Source organism: Mustelus asterias, chromosome 17 (assembly GCF_964213995.1).
Source record: "Mustelus asterias chromosome 17, sMusAst1.hap1.1, whole genome shotgun sequence".
Classification (NCBI taxonomy): domain Eukaryota; kingdom Metazoa; phylum Chordata; class Chondrichthyes; order Carcharhiniformes; family Triakidae; genus Mustelus; species Mustelus asterias.
The window spans coordinates 47,783,272-47,803,452 of NC_135817.1; the positions used below are offsets into that span (position 1 = coordinate 47,783,272).

At 42.3% G+C, this 20,181-nt stretch overlaps 2 protein-coding genes across 4 annotated transcripts in view; one reads left to right on the forward strand and one right to left on the reverse strand.

The window, feature by feature from the left end:
* The window catches only part of bcor (BCL6 corepressor), a 232,448-nt gene extending 217,567 nt beyond the window's left edge, over nt 1–14,881 (reverse strand). For all 3 annotated transcript variants that reach the window (XM_078232580.1, XM_078232579.1, XM_078232578.1), the window contains exons 1-2: nt 14,251–14,881; nt 13,892–13,973 (exon numbers count right to left, since the gene is read on the reverse strand). In XM_078232580.1, the coding sequence (XP_078088706.1) occupies nt 13,892–13,973; nt 14,251–14,360 (192 nt within the window). In that variant the 5' untranslated portion in view covers nt 14,361–14,881. The remainder of the gene's footprint in view (nt 1–13,891; nt 13,974–14,250) is intronic.
* Nucleotides 14,882–15,869: 988 nt separating this feature from the next.
* The window catches only part of atp6ap2 (ATPase H+ transporting accessory protein 2), a 42,333-nt gene continuing 38,021 nt past the window's right edge, over nt 15,870–20,181 (forward strand). Inside the window, exon 1 of the mRNA XM_078232588.1 lies at nt 15,870–15,981. Coding sequence (XP_078088714.1) covers nt 15,900–15,981 — 82 coding nt within the window. The 5' untranslated portion in view covers nt 15,870–15,899. The remainder of the gene's footprint in view (nt 15,982–20,181) is intronic.

Below are 20,181 nucleotides of genomic sequence, written 5' to 3' on the forward strand. Positions count from 1 at the left end.
TTGGCCCATCGAGCCTGCATCGACAACAATCCCACCCAGGTCCTATCCCCGTAACCCAAATACTTACCCTCCTAATCCCCTGACACTAAGGGACAATTTATCATGGCCAATCAACCTAACCTGCACATCTTTGGACTGTGGGAGGAAACCCACGCAGACGGAGGAGAATGTGCAAACTCCACACAGACAGTGACCCGAGGCTGGAATTGAACCTGGATCCCTTGCGCTGTGAGGCAGCAACGCTAACCACTGTGCCACCTTGCCTTACCTTTCCTCCCTATCCAGATTTCACTCACTTTGGCCTAAAACCATTTTATCTTTTAATAACAATGATTCTAACAGAAATGTTTTGGCTACAAGGATTTGAAGTCCTATCTGTTTCACAATTTATTCCTATAGTTTTCACAATGCACTTAATTTATGAAATTATACATGGATTAAAAAGACAATCCAAATCAATTCATTAAGCTTTATTAGTTACTCGTGGTGAGGTCAATCAATTTCTTGGATTCTGTTGTAGGGAAAAGCAAAATGACCTATTTTGTGACTCCAAAGAAGGTTACACCTCATTTACATTTAGGTTAACACAAATGCAAATTGGATTGCATTTCATTTCATTTCAGAGTTATCTTCAGGTAGAAACTCAAAGATGCAAACATCGCTGCAGTTCAAGAAGTTGCTCTGCCTGACAGTCATACTGGTGTGTTATTGATTGGCTTGGGATAAAGACAACAAAATCAATACCTGTTTTATAGCACTTTAATATAGTAAACCATCACAAGGTGAGTCATAGGCGTAGTAATCAGGCACAATTTGACACCAAGTTGCACAAAGAAGTATTAGGACAGGTGACCAAAAGCTTGGTCAAGGATGTAAGTTTTATAGAGCAACTTAAAGGAAGAGAGAGGGATAATGATGTGGAGAGGTTCATGAAGGGAATTTAGGACTTAGGCAGATGAAGGTACAGCCACAAATGGCTATGCAAGAGACCCCAGAATCCAATTCGTTTTACATTGTCTTTTGAAAAGGGGATTTGTCAGTGTAGTGAGCTCATATCCATCCAGTATTTGCCCAAGAACAGCATAACTGGATTTAAAGCAGCAAATGGGGGAGGTGATGGCCTAGTGGTATTATCGCTAGACTATTAATTCAGAAAATCAGCTCATGTTCTGGGGACCCGGGTGCGAATCCTGCCATGGCAGATAGTGGAATTTGAATTCAATTTTTTTTTAAATCTGGAATTAAGAATCTACTGATGACCATGAAACCATTGTCGATTGCCGGAAAAGCCCATCTCGTTCAATAATGTCCTTTCATGAAGGAAATCTGTCATCCTTGCCCAGTCTGGCCTACATGTGACTCCGACTCTCAACTGCCCTTGGGTGACTAGGGATGGGCAATAAATGCTGGCCAGCCAGTAACACCCATATCTCGCGAATGAATAAAAAATGTTGAGGTTCCTGATATCTCCCAGGTAAATGTATCATATGGCGTAATCCTGAGCTATATAATCTGTCGGGGCCATAATTCAATCTCTTGCCTTTGCTGATTTCAGCTGAATTACCCAGACAACACCTAGCCCCAAATGATCTCATGCGAAGCATGGGGAGGAGAGAAAATCAGGCACACTTTCCAGTACTGTTTTGCTAACTTATATTCCCGGTGGAAGATTCCGCATGTGGTTATTATGGGAGAATAGTAATAAGTTTGACTATAATGGTCCAGCAGAATGAATTGTTATGTGGATTTGTTATTAGAGGGATGTTGTACTCACAAAACCACTCCCCACTGTACATTACCACCTTCAGGAATAGAGCAGCGAGGGAGAAAGCCAAGGTGGAAATATGTGAAGGAAAATGTAATTGCTTTAGGCCCAAAACTGCTAATTGCAATGCGAGGGTGGCACGGTGGCATAGTGGTTAGCACTGCTGCCTCACAGCACCAGGGATCTGGGTTCGATTCCCGGCTTGGGTCATTCTCCCTGTCTCTGCGTGGGTTTCCGCTGGGAGCTCCAGTTTCCTCCCACAGTCCAAAGATTTGTAGGTTAGGTTGATTGGCCATGCTAAATTGCCCCTTCGTGTCAGGGGGACTAGCTAGGGTAAATGCATGGGATTATGGGGATAGGGCCTGGGTGGGATTGGGGTCGGTGCAGACTCAATGGGCTGAATGGCCTCCTTCTGCACTGTAGGATTCTATGAGTGAAATTCCTGATTGTTATTTTAAATGAAAAAATACTGTGGATATAAACTTTATATTACAAAGTGTTGTCTATTTCATACTGGTGCCTATTATTTTGTCAAAATGAGTGTGAATAGCAATTCCTCCTCCATTTAGAAAGACACCAGTTTCTCTGGGTAATGTCAATACAGTTTAAAATTACCCACAATTGTGGACACCAACAGCCTAGCAGTGAGATTGAAATAAAGCTGTCACATTTTCAGATTAAGTCACGATCTTTAAAACCAATTAGCAAGCTCAATTCCCAATTTTTAATAAATTATAGCTATTATCATAGCATCGTAGAAATCCTACAGTGCATGAGGCCATTCGGCCCATCGAGTCTGCACCAACAACCCCTATCCCCACATATTTACCGCGCTAATCTATGCATCCCAGGACACTAAAGGGCAATTTAGCATGGCCAATGCACCTAACCCGCACATATTTGGACTGTGCTATCAAACAAGACAAGAAAACCGGAGCACCCGGGAAAACCCACGCAGACACAGGGAGAACGTGCAAACTCTACACATTATATTCTTCATCTGAAAAAAAGTTTACATATGGTAAAACTAAAAATTCTGAAGGGTCCTGAAATATTAACCCTGCTGCTCCCTCCACATAAGTTGCCTGTTTTGCTGATCACTTCCAGCATTTTCTGTTTTTATTTCACATTTCCAGCATCCGCTGTATCCTGCTTTTGTTTAAATGCGTTGCCAGTTTCCGTTTTGTTAAAAAAAGAATAAACGCCAAAGATCAGCAGGTCAGGCAGCATGTGTGGGGACAGGGTTAATATTTCAAGCCTAGACTCGTCTTCAAAACAATTGGTCAATGCTGACCACGGATCTATATTTGAAACCTTAACTCATCTGTTCTTTCCACAGATACCGCCAGAGCTGCTGAACGGCCCCAGCATTTTGTGTTTCAGATTTTCAGCATCTGCAGTTTCGTTTTGATGTACGGACACACTACACCGACTGCAGTTCATTCTATCCTCCCGATTTGCAGGAAGGTATAGCAGCCAGTTTTGAAAATTCTCAGAACAGATTGTAGAGTAGCAAATTTATGTAATAGAACTTTTTTAAAAAAAACTGTAGGCTGATCAGCCAACAGCTAAAACTCATTATTAATCCTTTAGGACATGATATAGGGAATCGTTTGGTTTAAACGTTGCTGGAAATATATGTTGCACTAGTTACAATCACTGGAAATGTGTGCACACTAACAGCACATACAGGTCACTTATTTCAAAGCATGAGGTCTAAAAAAAAGTGCCTTGATGTAGTTGTGCTCAGTAAATGTGGATCGATTAAAGATGATCATTTGGCACTTTTAAATAAAGTATTAACTTGTGCCGTTCACATGTAAACATGGATGGGGGTGGGGCGCAAAGGGGATTGCAAGGGCCGGTCAATATCCATGACAGCTACAATACGGCACATCCTTCCCTCCTGCTGCACCCCAAAATGATCGGCCACGCGCGGGAACCATCATTAAATTATGCGTCTCACATCATTTCAACACAACTTTGTGTTTACAGAAAATTGTTGTACAAGTCACAGAAAATGGTGCGGCGGAGAAAAGCGATCGGGATATCATTGCGGTCTGCCAGCCTATTGTTCGTATCGTTTGCTCTCGTCCTTAAGGGATTCGATAACCAATTCGACAAGGTGGAGACCATCTCGGTGCCATAGTTTTCGAACCAATGTGGAACTTCGACAGGAAAGATTGCTTAGACATCCTAATTTCTCATTTCCCACGCCTCCAGCTCCCCCCCCACGATAGCGTTTGATTGGCATGTTTCTGACCCTGCTTCACTAAAGATCTATAGGGCATCGGTCACCAATGAAAATAGCTTATGTTTATGGCTTTCGTGCATACTTCACAAGGAAATATGGATCTGTAGTTCAGAGAACGTGACTCACAATCTCTGGGTTAAATAATGCGATTTATTGCTGCGTGCTCAAGAGCCCCAAGACACAAAACGGTAACGATCGTCAGAGCACAGCACCTTGTTAAGGCTAATTGTTTAGACCATTCTAAACCCAGGGATACCAGGGTGGGTTAGTCTTCGTTGTGTAGTTTGCAAGTTAACGCGGCACACTGAATTTGCTTTAATATCGCGGTAGGTCCGCGCCTCTCTCTGCTTCCTTCCGACCCCACAAGGATGCAAAGGGCAGATATTTCCAGCACGGGGGAGCTGCTCCCTCCCCCCCCCCCCACCCCCAGCCCGCCCCGTTGATGCACTTCGAATGTAAAATGCGCCCGGGAGCACAAAATCCTGCGCTGCTGAACGATCAGCATGCGTTAGGTAAAGATCGCTATTTAACCCAGGGTAGCAAGTATGATTGGCATGTGATCGGGGATATTGTACACTGCTGCTGCCCACTCTTTTCCCGCTCCACAGTCGGAGCCATTAGCCGAAGCCATTGTCTGTGAACAGGCAGTCAAAGCTAAGTAAATATTCAATGAGCCTTAACAACAAAAGTAACTCCTCTTCCCCACCCGCAATCTTCCCTCCGAGATTCGCCCTGCACGATCTATATGCACAATCCGCAACCGATTCATACCAGGAGGAAGACATTGCCATGGGCGAGGGAGGATATGATAGCAAACTTTTTCGACTCCATTTTCGAGTGCGGTCTGTTGCGATCGACAGGAGGGTTGCGATCGACATGGGAAAGCCTCTCATTTGATAAGAGCTACAATACCTTTCAACCACCATACATAGTTGGGCCTGTGCAATCTGGGTTAAATACGTGAGCGATTAACGTCGTGAATACCAAACGAGAGTTTTTACATTAAAGTCATTGGTTTCAGGGCATAAGAGACGGCTCTGAGACGCGTTTACCACAATTACGTAAACGATTTAAATATTAGAGAACACATGGGCAACGTAGAGCAAGATCGCAGCATGATCGAGGCATCGAGTCAAAATCAAAGCACATATTGTGAAGCCAGTTGAACTATTGCTGTTAATTTAGTAGAATAAGTCACAAACGTTTGCCACATCCATAGATTATTGTACAGATCAGCGTACAAAGTCCAGCAGGATATTTCTGCTGTTAATCCTGGAGACAAGACTGCAACAGAACACCACTTCGCTAAGTATCAACCCGCTTATTTAGTTAGTGTTCTGAATCATAGTCAAACTGCCGTAAAGCTGAATTGAGAAACCTGCCTGGAAGGGTCACCCCCACTGAGTTCTAATTCTTTACCGGCAGAAACCTTTTTAAATCTGCCGAAAAACACAAGTGAAAACTCCTCCAGCAAGCCTGCCACAGCACTGTGCACCGAATAAAGTTCTATTTCATAACACTTTCTAAAGCGTGACCGATCCCTCGGCAGAAAACACTCGACCATCTCTCGGAAATCCCGGAGAAGTCTAGGTCACTGTAAATCACATATTCAACGTTACAAGGCGCGAATTAATACTGTCTGCTATGTATAATACTGCTTTGTTCCCAAAGCGTTTTTATACAGATTTAACGTTATTGGCAATACAAGTGCACGGCTCACAAGAGACCTAAAGCTCCCTGGTGCTTCGTGTGTGACCTTCCTGTGTGAGACTCACATGACTGCTAGCAAAGATGGCAAAGTACAACGTAAACCACCACCGCCCCCCCCCCCCCCAAAATCATCATTTGTTAACAGTGTATTCACACTGTTCAAAAATTATACACCCCAGTGTGGCCCTTGAATTCTAATCTGTGGGTTTAACACACATTTATCAAAGAATGACTGCCAGTAATCCAGGTGTCAGTGAAATGCTAACGTGCTTGTACACAACAGTATGCATTTGGTCTGCTTATTCAGAATGTTGCAGAAGACTGGCGACATGACTGATACAGCGAAAGTGACACCGATATTTTTAGACGCATGCCGCGGGAGAATCAATAAATGCGCCTAAAGCAATCCTTTCCGGATTTCCTACCAAACGTAATAGGTAGAAACTGGAGCAATAGGGACGGCTCGAACACATCACTGTGTGGGAGGAAAACAATGATTTAACCAGCAGTTTGGCCATGTGATGAGGGTGCACAACTGGCTCTGTTGAGTATCGTAGAAAATGGTTTAAATTCTGAAAAGAAAAAGGTTTCATTCAGCAGAAGGCTGACCACCAACAACTACCTTCAAAGGTTTAAGGTATCTATAAAGCACAAAGAATATCTTAGCAGGGCTTTTACGTTGCCAATGTGGTGACCTTGACCACTCATGTTTAAGATTGGCAGTAACATCCAGATAAATGGTGGTGCAAATGGCGAGTGGGAGCTTAAGCAACCATGCAAGATTAAAATGCTAATTTCCCTACTAAAACATCCACCAGTGTGCCATACTCGATCGCCACATTATCTGGTGAGCACTAAAACACAGCTTACTCCATATATAACCTATGAAAGCCTGTCTATTTTTCTTGCTAATTGCTCTGCTTTTAAAGTCCTGTGTATTGCTGTTACACACTACAGTTCCTGCTCTCCTTCTCCTTGTGAATAATTGTGGCAAAGTTTACGTAACTGTTGAATGAACATTTTAAACAATATGCAATCTATCAGATAGAAATAGCAACCATCCTGATACAGCATAAATCAGAGTATCTGGTGGACGAGTGCACTGCATGCAGAATGTTTCACCCGATATACAGCTTTCATACCAAAGAAACTGGATTTTAACCCTTTATGATCATTGGATACATTACAGCATGCAAGGTTACATTTTTAAAATTATATTCTTCAAAGGAAGAGTTTTTTCAGTAGTTGCATCTATTTCCTAGAATCTCAAATGCTAATAATAGCTACACGCAATAACGTTACATTACTAACACAGACTGTTCATAACATATATTAATCACATCGAAGATGATCTGTTGTTAATAAGCCCTTTCCACTACTTGTTCGAATAACTACATTGCGGAACAGTACTTTTTAGTCCCATGTTGAGTCGATTTTTAAAAGAAAAAGAAAAAATACCCAAGGTAAGAAAAATCAATTGTCCCGCTTTTGGTAACGTGTAGCTTATTGGGCATCTGTAACATGAGATTTGTATTTAATAAAAATGAACACTAGTCAATTATAAATCGAGTGAAGAAATTTTCCAGCAAATTGCAAGACACAGTTGCTTCGTGAACTTGGGGTATTTCATATAAATGAATCTGAGCATTTTGAAAAATTTACAAAAGGCTATTCAGAATAACAATCACGTGAAAACGTTTTACCAAGGATGCTTCTAAATGGAATATAGTCACCCTACCCTCCCTTTTACGTTTTTGTCTTGAGTTTATATGCTCCTCTCAGGTGTTATTCCTGGGTACCAATCCATAGGAACTGATTGTCCCCTGCTACAATACTCAAGTCACCATCATTTATGAGTCTTGACAGTGAATATTGATAAGCTATTCATCGATGGGGACACCACAGCTAAGCCAGATCTTGTCCTCATCCAGTGTGCAAATATGCACTCGCAAGCAGGAATTACTAGCTTGCAGGAAAACAGTTCTGTGGCCGGATATATTTCCCTTGATCTTCATTCATAATTGTAGTTAGAAATCCACCAAATATCATGGAGCCATGAACATTTTTTGCTCCTTAACCAGGGGTGGTAAATGCAATTATAATGTCCAACTGCTACCCTGGCTGAGGTTGGTCATTTTAATCTGGGACCATTCAGGTCTGTATGCCTTATTGCCTGGCTAGTTAGTTACGCCGACCCATCAGGAAAGCTGTGTTCTTCTTAAAAATTGTGACATTCGATTTTATTAACAGATGATTCCTTAAACTTTCTCCTAACATTTGACATATATGAATTAAATGATTTTAACAGAAAAATGATGTTCAATTTCCTTTCACTAAATTGAATTTTGGAAGCATCACTACATTTAGTGGCTATTTACACTTTTCCCTTAAAGATTTTATAAGATGTCTACCTTCTTCAAAAACAGCAGATTTCTTATAATACCATACTATTGCACATTCTGCATCGCACAAAGTGATCACGACTTCACACTGATAACATTTGTGTTGTATAACTGCAGGGAAAAGTCAAAAATTTGACATTGGATTTCGGACTGTCTCCATAAAGTAGCCTCACATTTTCTGCATCACTATATCTTGAATCAACTTTTTATAAAAAAACCTTTATTGTAAAGTTAAAAGAACTCTGACAAAGCTTTCTGATAACTCTAGTTAGTCTCTCCTACATTACCACAGTGACCAACTTTGAAAAATACTTCATTGGCTGCAAAGCGCTGAGACATCTGGTGGTTATGAAAAATGCTATGTTTCTCACTATAATCATAGCTTGACAAAACTCATGGCAAAGGCTTATATTTGAATAATGGCCACCACAAAAGGGACTGGAGAATGACCAATGTACAGACATGTAACCTGGCAAACAACATAGAACATAGAGTTCAGCACACGAACAGGCTTTTCGGCCCACCAAGCCTGGACTGACACATGATGCTTTTCTAAACTAAAGACCATTGCCTCTCCGTGGTCCGTATCCCTCTATCCCTGCCTATTCATGTATCTGTCAGGATGCCTCTTAAATGTTGCTATTGTATCTGCTTCTACCACATCCTATGGCAACGCATTCCAGGCGCTTACCACCCTCTGTGTAAGAAACTTGCCTCTCACATCTCCTTTAAACTTTCCCACGTTAAACCTATGTCCCCGAGTAATTGACATTTCTATCTTGGGAAATAGACTCTGACTATCCCTGTCTCTTAGAATTTTGCAAATTTCTATCAGGTCGCCCTAAAGCTTCTGACTCAAGTGAAATCAAACCAAATTTGCCCAATCTCTTCTCGTAGCTAATACCCTCCAAATCTGTACCCTCTCCAAAGCCTCCACATCCTTCTGGCAGTGTGGTGACCAGAACTGTATGCAGTATTTCAAATGTGGCCTAACTAAAGTTGTATACAGCTGTAACATGACTTGCCAATATTTAGACTCTATGCCCTGAATGGCAAAGGCAAGAATGCCATACACCTTCTTGACCACCTTATCCACTTGTATTGCCATTTGCAGGGAACTGTGGGATCTGTATGCCTCGATCCCTCTGTATGTTAATGCTTCAAAGGGTTCTGCTGTTTACTGTATACTTCCCTCCTGCATTAGACCTTTCAAAATGCATCATCTTGCATTTGTCTGGATTAAATTCCATCCAGCATTTAGTCTCCGTCCTCTCCACCTGCCATTTCTCCACCCAAGTCTCCATCCTATCTATATTCTGCTGTATCCTCTAGCAGTCCTCCTCGCTATCCACAGCTCCTCCAATCTTTGTGTCATCTTTGTGATCTTTGTGATCCCACAGTCCAAAGATGTGCGGGTTAGGTTGATTGGCCAGGTTAAAAATTGCCCCTTAGAGTCCTGATGCGTAGATTAGAGGGATTAGTGGGTAAATATGTGGGGGTAGGGCCTGGGTGGGATTGTGGTCGGTGCAGACTCGATGGGCCGAATGGCCTCCTTCTGCACTGTAGGGTTTCTATAATTTCTAAAAAAAAAACTGAGGCTACAACTCCATCATTAAATGATGGAGTTGCAGTGACATCCTGGTGAATGGCAGGACCAAAAGCTAGGTGATCCTGCCATTTGCTCCAAACCACATTGTGCATGTAAAAGTGCATGATGCCTCAGCAACTCTGACTTACACAACCGCAATACAAAATACAACATGGAAAGTCTTTCAGTTTATTGGGATGTTAGCTCAGTGAACAAATGACCATACTTGAGAATTAAGTGAATTGCATGATGTATGAACGAAGCCTCTGTTTATCGAGTCCCTCATAGATTAAAAAGAAAAATTATTTTAAAAGTAAATATTTCATACAGTCCAAGGTGAACCAAAATCTATGTTTTGTGTTGAAAGTGTGGCACTGGGCCTCCGAATTCTTGTCTGAAACTTTTTAATTACAACAGATTATTTCAAATTCTGCAACTTTAAACTGAATAACATTAAGTGTTCAAAGCCTCTTACATATAAATTATAAACAGCCTTATGTACTTAAAATAATGTTGAAAAACCTAATTAGTTGTTGCTCGAATTCTGTTAAATATGGAACAAACATTTTTTCCTGTTTTAAGTTGCTTTAAAAAAAACATTTTTGATAACTTTGTCATTGAATGTAAAATATTCCAGCTATGAAGATGTTCTCTCCGACAATAATTATACATTTGTTTAAAATTGATTGCTATAAATTAAATATATAAATCCATATCAATTTGCCTAGTATCTAACTTTCATATTGATCAATGAGCACTGATACAATTATGCAATTTATAAGTCCTTGAATGTAAATATGCACAATTCCTTTCAGTCACCACCTACATTCTCGTGACATTCCCTCCTAGCTTTTGGTCCTGCCATTCACCAGGATATCACTGCAACTCATCCACTCCCTCAACTCCCCTTTTGATGTCCTTATTCCAGCAAACCTTCAAAATCCTGCTCATTCCCATGGTACAATCCCCATCTTCACTTCTTCACAGCCAATGGGCACAGACAAGCATATCTGGCACTTGGTAGTTTAACTATCCATCATTATTTCTAACTGCACTATGGAATCTATGTACTCTATGAATGGTATGCTTTGCCTGTATAGCACATGAGAAACAATACCTTTTCACTGTATCCCAATGTGACAATAATAAATCAAATCAACTTTCACTGAACCATGATCTCCTATATCACCCATTACTCAAGGATCATTCTGGAGATTTAAAATAACCCTTGACATTCCTTTTCTCACAATCAATTGCCTCCTTAAACCCCATTCCCCTTCTCCTCTGTCCTCTTGTTGAAGTTGACGTCTTGTTGAAGTTATACAAGACATTGGTAAGGCCACACATGGAATACTGTGTACAGTTCCGGTCACCGTATTATAGAAAGAATATTACTAAATTCGAAAGAGTGCAGAAAAGATTTACTAGGATGCTACCAGGACTTGATGGTTTGAGTTATAAGGAGAGGCTGAAGAGACTGGGACTTTTTTCCCGAGAACGTAGGAGACTTTGGGTGATCTAAAAAATAATGAGGGGCATAGATAAGGTAGATAGTCAATATATTTTCCCAAAGTAGGGGAGTCTAAAACTAGAGGGCATATATTTAAGTTGAGAGGGGGGAGATACAAAAGGGTCCAGAGGGGCAATCTTTTCACGCACAGGGTGGTGAGTGGAACGACCTGCCAGAGGCAGTAGTAGAGGCGGGTACAATTTTGCCTTTTAGAAAGCATTTAGACAGTTACGTGGATAATAAGATTGGTATAGAGGGATATGGGCCAAACGCGGGCAATTGGGACTAGCTCAATGGTAAAACCTGGGCAGCATAGAAAAGTTGGGCCGAAGGGCCTGTTTTCATGCTGTAAGCCTCTATGACTCTCACTTAAAAAAGAATTGCAAGGAATTTATGCATTTCTTTGTCAAAGATAGGATTGTGTTCAGTTGTCTATGCTGCTGCTTCGAGTACCTCCCGCCCACCAAACCAAACCTCCTCCAAGCCCTGAACCCTCTCTCTCACTCATGTCCTCCATGCCCTTTCTGAGCTCATCTCACCAATGCACATACTTCCTGCTCCCTCAACCCATCTCCACTTATCAGTTGAACAGTCAACTTCCCTTTCGGTCCCCAATATTAGCTCACATTATATATTGTTCCCTCTCATCATACTTTCTCTCTCCTTCAAAATCATTTGTCATCGCCCCTCCACCTTTGTCATTGCAGATCACTGTTCCACCTTTCCTCTCAAAAGATTTTAGTGTCAACGATCTAGGCCCCATGTGCCCTGCAACTCTCTCTTAGAATCCCTTTGCTTACAGCATCACAACAACCATAACTAAAGTCAGAAACAACATTCTGAGGGACTGAATGTGGGGCATAATATCCTCTTTAAACTCTCCACAGTTTTGGCATTGAAGAGCACACAATTCTCAATTGCTTCTCTCTCATGTTCAGGTCAATTGGATTTCCTTCATTTGGCTTCACTTTTAGCTATTATAATCAGAGCACTATTTTCAATAGCTTATTTTTCTACTCACTTGAGAGTCCCTAAAGAATTGATATTCGGTCTCCTCCATTTACACTGTCGTTTTTATATCATTCATAAATACAAAGTCAATTTCAATAAGATTTAACACTCCACCACCATTCCTGACCCTTCATTGCATTTGTAGAGTCAATCTGTCAGTTCAACAATGAACTTTGGATAAAGGCACACTTGCTTCAATTTAACAATGGGTGTCAATGTCATCATCTTTAATCTCCTCCAAAAACTCCATTCCTCCACCATCTCAAGATGTACCAGCTGTTCTCAGCTTTGGTGTGCACGTTGAACATCAGCTGAGATACCAATTCCACATCCTCTCCTTCATAAAGACTGTCTCCAACCCGGTCTCAGTCCACCTGCCACTGAAGTGTTGCATTTTTACCACAATTGTCTGATGGCTGGCCTCCTACTCACTATTCTTTATAAACATTTGTACTTTAAAAAAAAAAGGACTGTTCATATCTTATCCCCCACCAAGTCTCACTCATCCATAAGCCCTGTTGGTGTTGAGCTACATTAACTCCTGATGCCACAAGGTCTCTCATTTTAAATTCCTCTCTGTGTTTATGTCCCTCTAAAACCTCCTCTAGCATGAACCATTCCCCAGACCACCACAGATTCTGTTCCTTCGACTCTGCTCTGCATCCAATCTCACCTTACCACCAACAGCTGAGCCTGCAATTGCCAGGGCTCCATGTTATAATCTCGACAATGCAGGCAGAGGCCATTTGGCCCATTGAGCCTGCACCAACCATAATCCCACCCAGGCCCTGTCCCCGTAACCCCATGTATTTACTCTGCTAGTCCCTCCAACACTAAGGGGCAATTTATCATGGCAAATCAACTTAATCCACACATCTTGTAGTGTGGGAGAAAACTGGAGCACCCGGAGGAAATCCATGCAGACACGGGGAGAACGTGCAAACTCCACAGAGACAGTCACCCAAGGCCGGAATTGAACGTGGGTCCCTGGCGCTGTGAGGCAGCAGTGCTAACCACTGTGCCGCCCTTGTACTTAAATTCCCTCTGCTTCTCCTCCACTAACTCACTCTTGAATATCCAGCTCTGGCCAAATTCTTCTGTTCATCCGACTTAATATCTCTCATGTGGCTCAGTGTCCATTTCCCCCTCACACCTCTACGATATGTCTTGGGTGGGAAGCTTTTGTACCTGAAATTGTTGTAAATGCCCTTGTGCACCCTCTATTAGTGTGATGAAAAAACTAAAATTGGCTTAGGGTTGTAAGAATTAAATTACCTTCTCAGGAACCTCAAATCCATATTGTGTTTTTACTGCACAGTTAAAACAAAAAGAGCCCACAAGAAATAAGGCCATAATATTACTGAATCCAATCTGTATTTATTCTACCACTATATAGGGGACATTAACACGGAGAAGAAGCTAGAAGTTCACAGAAATATACTTGATTAGGTTAAACACAGCACTAGATCGTTGTGAGCAACATGTAAAAGAGTGTTAATCGTTCACATTCACGAGGCTGACGGGATTTCCTTTTCAACCACCTTTAATGCAGCCTGGCGTTCACCTTTGGATGTCTTATCACCACCTCCTTGTGATGGCCTACTATGCGCTTTCGGACTGAAATGGTTAAATAATTAGAAGCAGGACCCACCTTCCTCCCATCTCCCGAACACTGCGAATCGATTACTTTAAAACTCTCGGGTCTTCCTCTGTCAATTCCTGAGTCTTCCAACCTGCAGAAGAAGATGCCGAGGATTTACAATAAATGCCATTAACAAGCAAGTTCGTGCAAAATATTGCGTGGCAAAACATATTTAACGCGTTTATGTAACAATTTTTAAAAAATATTGACTTTAACTTGGTATGTAGTTGCAGCATTTATTTATTTTTTATTACGCACATTTATGTCACAATATTTGCTGTGATTACATCCATGGATGTGTATTGCTGGGGAACAGCTCCCTAAATGAACCAGTACGGGTGGGGGGAATAAACGGAGCTCGAACTCACTTGGTGTTGGGCTTGTCGCGATCCTCCTTGCTGCCGATATGTTCTGCGGGCACCGAACGAACATCGCCATACATTTCCTTCCAAACCTGTTTCTCTTTGGTTTTCGCCATGTGTGCTCACAGAACAGGCACTAATAAACGCCCATGAACTTTCCTTACGCGATCCAAAGACCTTTCTGTTCCATTCTCTTTTGAAACTTAAAGAAAAAGAGAGAGAGGGGGGGAGCAAACCCCCATAGGGGAAAACGTATCGAAACTGATCGAGTCCTCACGGCAGCGGCGGCGGCAGCAACAGCAGCATAATGATAAGGAGGAGGAAGAGGAGGAGGGAGGGAGGTGGAGGCTGCTCCTCGGCTTTCACTACTCCGGAGGGATAAAAATCGAGGTCGGGTTGGGATGTTTGGCAGGGCTAATTTCTCGCCAAGCAGCGGGGAAGAGACACTGCTCCTACCAATAAATCTTCCAACAACTTCAACCCCTTCTTCCTATCTGCCTGCCTTGCCTAAAACACACCAACAGCTTCAAATGCAAATATCCTCTCTCCCCCCCCCCCCCCACTACTGGCGTTCGGGTGAGAGAAGAAAACAGGTTCTAGCCTCCCCGCTGTGTCAGTATTTAAAACAAAAAAAATCAGTAGTTTCTTTAAAAAAGATGAACAATTTATTCCAGCCTTGACTGAAATACACGGGGAGGATTTGGTGGCTTCACCTCCGTGTTGTCACCACTTTCTCTCTCTCTCTCTCTGTCTGTCTATGGTTTGTGGTTCGTTGGGGTCAGTGAGGATTTCCCCTTGCCCTTCTCCAGCAGCTCCTACAACCGCAGTTGGATTTTTCCAATGCTTTCTCCCCGTTTTTGTTTTAACTTTTGTTTTTGAAGTTGTGCTCCCGGGGTGTTGGGGGGGAAATAAAAGGACACACAGCCCAAAAAGAGAAGGCACGCAGTGAAATGAGCAGGTAAATTGCTGCGAGTGGCAGGCAAGTGTGACAGCAATGCTGCTGCTGCTGCTGTTGCCTTGCCAGCTGGTTGGGCTGGCCTGCTTTGCTCGGCCGGCGCTCGGCTGGACTCGGCTCAGCTCGGCTGGGCCCGGCTCGGCTCGGGAAGGCAAGTTTGGCCGGGCTGAGCCAGGCGGGCCTGACGTCAATGGGCACAAAGCTCTCCGAGTCAGAAAGCAATGAGTGAGATATCTCAGACTGGAGAATTCTCCTCCATGTTAATTATCTTCAGTGTATTCCTGGATGGATTTATTTATTCCCCTCGTTGATAAATGATTACACGGGTTGCCCCCCCCCCCAATCCTCGATATCTCGAGTCAAACTCGACAGCGAACGAACTCGATTAGAATAATCGGCCAGGCAACGGGAGGGGGCGGGACAGAAACCGGCCAGCGTACTCCTCATTGGTTCGTTCTGCGGCAGGCCGAGCACTTCTGATTGGTCCTCTCCGCTGCCAATCAGCTAATCCCCCCTCCGCCCATGTCCCGTCCCGCCCACCGAGCTTTTCCTCGCCTTCTATTGGTCCATTTGCCCTGTCAATCATGATTCAGTTCCGGGCGCCCTGCCCCGCTGGCGGCCGCCATCACGTGTCGTTACACAGAGGGCCGTTAGCCCCGCCCCCTCCTCGCCTCCGCCCAGAAGGCAGTGCGGTGGGAAGATGGCGCCTGGAGGAGACTTGTGTCCGAGCGGCAGTGCCGGCCTTGCCCAGCTGTTTCTCATCAGCGCGGCCCTGACAACTGGTAAGAATTATCTAGATCCACCTGTCTAATCAAACCCTCCCTTTTCCGCAGCGACAGCGCCTGATCCCGGAGCATTTTCATTTAAAATTAGTTATTTTCCATCGGCAGATTTAAATGTCAGGTTTAAATATGGCAGTTAAGATGATCCAAGGGAAGATACTGAAGTTAAAAACTCTCCCACACTTAATTTGACATCAACTGTTCCAGGTTAGTTTGGTTTTGGTCTTGTACGTTTCTTCCACTCGCTCGAAAATACCGTCGCTCTCGAAGATGAAAGATCATGTGATTTTTCAGTTCCTTCTGACTCACTACGTTAAACCATAGATTTCTCCTTAAAGTCAAGACGTTTTAATTGAAACTAAAATAGCAACTTTTAACTTTTTTTAAACAAGTGTGATTGGCTTGAATACATTGAGAAATTTTTGGTTAAAACGTTAAACGGAGGGTCCTATCTCTGTACGTGTTATAAATCCCCTGGTTTGAAGAGTTGTAAGTTCCCCTACAGAATGTGTTCCTTGGCCAATACAACATCAGATTAGCTTCACATGTCAGACTATAACAGTACTTGGATAACATCGAGGCTTGAGCTGACAGGCGGCAGAAAACACTCGTGTTAAGCAATGATTAGCACCAACAAAAGCAGTGAAAACACATTGCCTTTGGCTTTCAGTAGCACCATTGTTGCTCAGTTCTCCATGAACATGCAAGAAGTTGCCACTGACCAGCATCATAAATGAAGCAACCACATTGACAACATGGCTAAAGAACAAGACAGTGGCTTTGCACCACATGACATCCCTCCTGACCCCTTGGAGCCACTACACTATCTAACGAGGCTAATGTCAGGAGTGTTATGGAATACTCGCCAGTTACTTAGATGGGTGCAGCTGCAGCAACATTAAAGAAACTCCACAATATCTGGGTCAAAGCAATGCTCAATTGACTTTGCCTGCCAATGGACTTGATATCTACCATTGTCACACTTTGGCTGTGGTAATACAGGATGCATTTAGCAAATCAGCTTATTTTGACAACACCTTGCTGTGTTGTGACTTCTGTTAACCAGAAGTATGAATTATAAATTGACAGCAACACCATACAAGTTACATACCACCTTAATTTAGGCACATATTGTCATTAACCTCCTAATTGCTGAGTCAAAATCTTTTAACAGCCTATTACCATTGTGGGGCATCATCAGCATAAGGTTCAAGGCAGCCCACCGTCAGTCTTAACTGAGAATGGGCAGTAAATGTGACCATGCCAAAATTGTCATCCTCCCAATTTGGTTGCTACATTTGGCAAGTAATTGTGACTACACTGCAAAACTAAGTAATTGAAAGTGGCTTGGAATGTCATGAGGATATGATAAAGCTCATATTGCTGCTGCAGTTTATTTAAATTTTAATCTGCTTCATAACCTGTGTTACTGGTTAAAACCTGTGCTTTCTTGCTGGGGATTGTTGAATATTTATGGTAATAATCCATCTTGAGAGTCACCTTGCTGGTTTATGTTTCTTGTATCTTTCGCAATTCAGTGAAATATTGCAAGTTTAAAATACTTTAAATCAGATTGGATACCCTTTGAAGTGTAAAAATGCTGTAATGAGTAGCAAGGTAACTAAAATTCTTTTTTCAAAGGAAAGCCTGAATGGTTTAGGCAAGGTGCGGAAGAACTATTTGTTTTCTTTTGTGAGTTTTGGTTCCAGTAAAAAATCTACAAGTGAATGGGAATGTTTGTGCAATTAAAATTGTTCTTCTCTGTGCTATCAGAGAATTTTCAGAGATAATCGGTAGATTTTAATGTTAGTATTCTGGTACAGCAAAAACGCAGCACTACAGTATTTTAGGGTAGAGAAAATGTTTGGAGATTCAGTAGCTTTGTATCAGGGGAAGTAAATCTGATTCTTGGCAGAAGAATTCAAAGGCATCTTCATGACCTATCCCAACTTTGGAATCCAGTTACAGGCAGTTGAGATCACTTTTCATATAGGCTCATTGTTTGTGATGAAATGTGATCTCGTCGGTGTGAACGAACTAAGTTTGAGTGCAGAGTTGCTGAATTCAAAAATTCCATGCAGGGGATCAGCACAGTGCTAGAAATCCACAAGTATTCCTTGATTATCATTAAACACACAAAATTCTGCTTTCATTTGTATTATTCTTTAAGAATGGCATTTTCATGATCTATGTAAATTGCTAGTTTGCTTAGTCATACAGTTTATTGGAATAGTATTCATTTTTACAACTTGGCTCACAGTGCTCCGATTTCCTCCCACAGTTCAAAGATGTGCGGGTTAGGCTGAGTGGCCATGCTAGATTGCCCCCTTAGTGTCGGAGGAACTAGCAGGGTAAATAGGCGGGGTTATGGGAAAAACACTGGGTGGGATTGTTGTTGGTGCAGGCTCAATGGGCTGAATGGCCTCCTTCTGCACTGTAGGGATTCTATGATTAGTGTCACCAATGAACTCTTTAACAACAAAGTAACATTTACTAACAATAGTAATTTCTGAAAGTAGATGTGTAGAATATTTAAAAATGTAATAGTTGGCCTGTAAAAATGAAGCTGGTATTACCAATAGTGAATGTTGCATCCTTTCAAAGGTGTGATGCTGAGAATTGGTTTACAACGCTCCATTAGCGGTCTAATCAATGTTTCCTTAAGGTTTAGCATAACCTCTTTGTTTTATACTCTATGCCCCTATTTATAAAGCCAAGGATCCCAGAGGCTCAGATCCCAGAGACCCGAAGATCAGAGGCTAATGTGATTTGGCCTCTGATCTTCGGGTAAGCGTTCTCCATGGCGGCCTCCACGACACACGACAGCGCAGAGTCGCTGAGCAGAAACTGATAGCCAAGTTCCGCACACATGAGGACGGCCTAAACCGGGATCTTGGGTTCATGTCACACTATCGGTAACCCCCACAACTTGTCTGGACTTGCAGAATCTCACTGGCTGTCCTGTCTGGAGACAATACACATCTCTTTAACCACTGCCTAATGCTCTCTCCACTCACATTGTCTGCATCTTTAAGACTTGATTAGCTGTAAAGATTCGCATTCTAATCAGTATTCTGTAACTTGAGTTTGTGTCTCTGTGCCTTATTTGTGAGCAGATATCCACTCCATCTGACGAAGGAGCAGCGCTCCGAAAGCTAATGGCATTTGCTACCAAATAAACCTGTTGGACTTTAACCTGGTGTTGTTAAAACTCTTACTGTGTTTACCCCGGTCCAATGCCGGCATCTCTACATCATGCTCTCCTGTATCCAAGAAGATTTGAAAGGCTGTCTTTACAATTTTCACCCTTACTTTCCTGAGCAGTGCAGTCTAGGATGTGTTGCATCTGGACTGGGTGACTTTGAGCGCAGCCAAACCTTTCAGTACCTGTTCCTCACTCCCGAATTTCTCTAGTGTTACCTCCTTTACTGTAACATTGACACATGCCCTGTTTTGTAGTGAAGACAGATGTAGAATATCGGTTTCGTACTCAGCCATGTTCTCTGCCTTACACATGAAGATATCCTTTTTGATTCCTAATTAGCCTTGCCCTTTCTTTTAACTTCCCTTTCACTAAAAAGACTTTGGATTTCCTCCTGTGTTACCAGCTGATCTATTCTCATGTACTATCTTTGCCACCTTTTCAGTTCTTTCCATACTTATGGATTTACCTTTATTCCCCACTAACTTATGAGAATTATCTGTCATTTATTAGACACATTTTTTCTGTTTAAATTCCTATAGATATTAGATCCTCTGGGGCTCTAGCTTTGGTTCTAGCTCTTTTCCCCTCTATGGGAATGTCAAACCTGTACTCAAACCATCTCCTCTTTGGAGGCTTTCCAATGTTTATTTACTGTTTTACCTGACAATTTTTCCTTTCTTTTCCATAACTACTCCAAACCTAATATTGTGATTACTATTTATCCAATACTATCAACTGAAACATGAATCACCTTCACAGAATCTCAGAATCTTTATAGTGCAGGAGGTGGCCATTCAGCCCATTAAGTCTGCACTGGTTCTCTGAATGAGAAATTTTTCTCCTGAAAAATTCTACCTAATAACTCCCACCTGCCTTATCCCCATAGCCTTGCACATTCTTTTCAGATAGCAATCCAATCTCCTTTTGAATACTTTGATTGAACTTGCCTGGACCACCCTCTTGGAAAGTTCGTTCCAGACTCCAACCACCCTCTG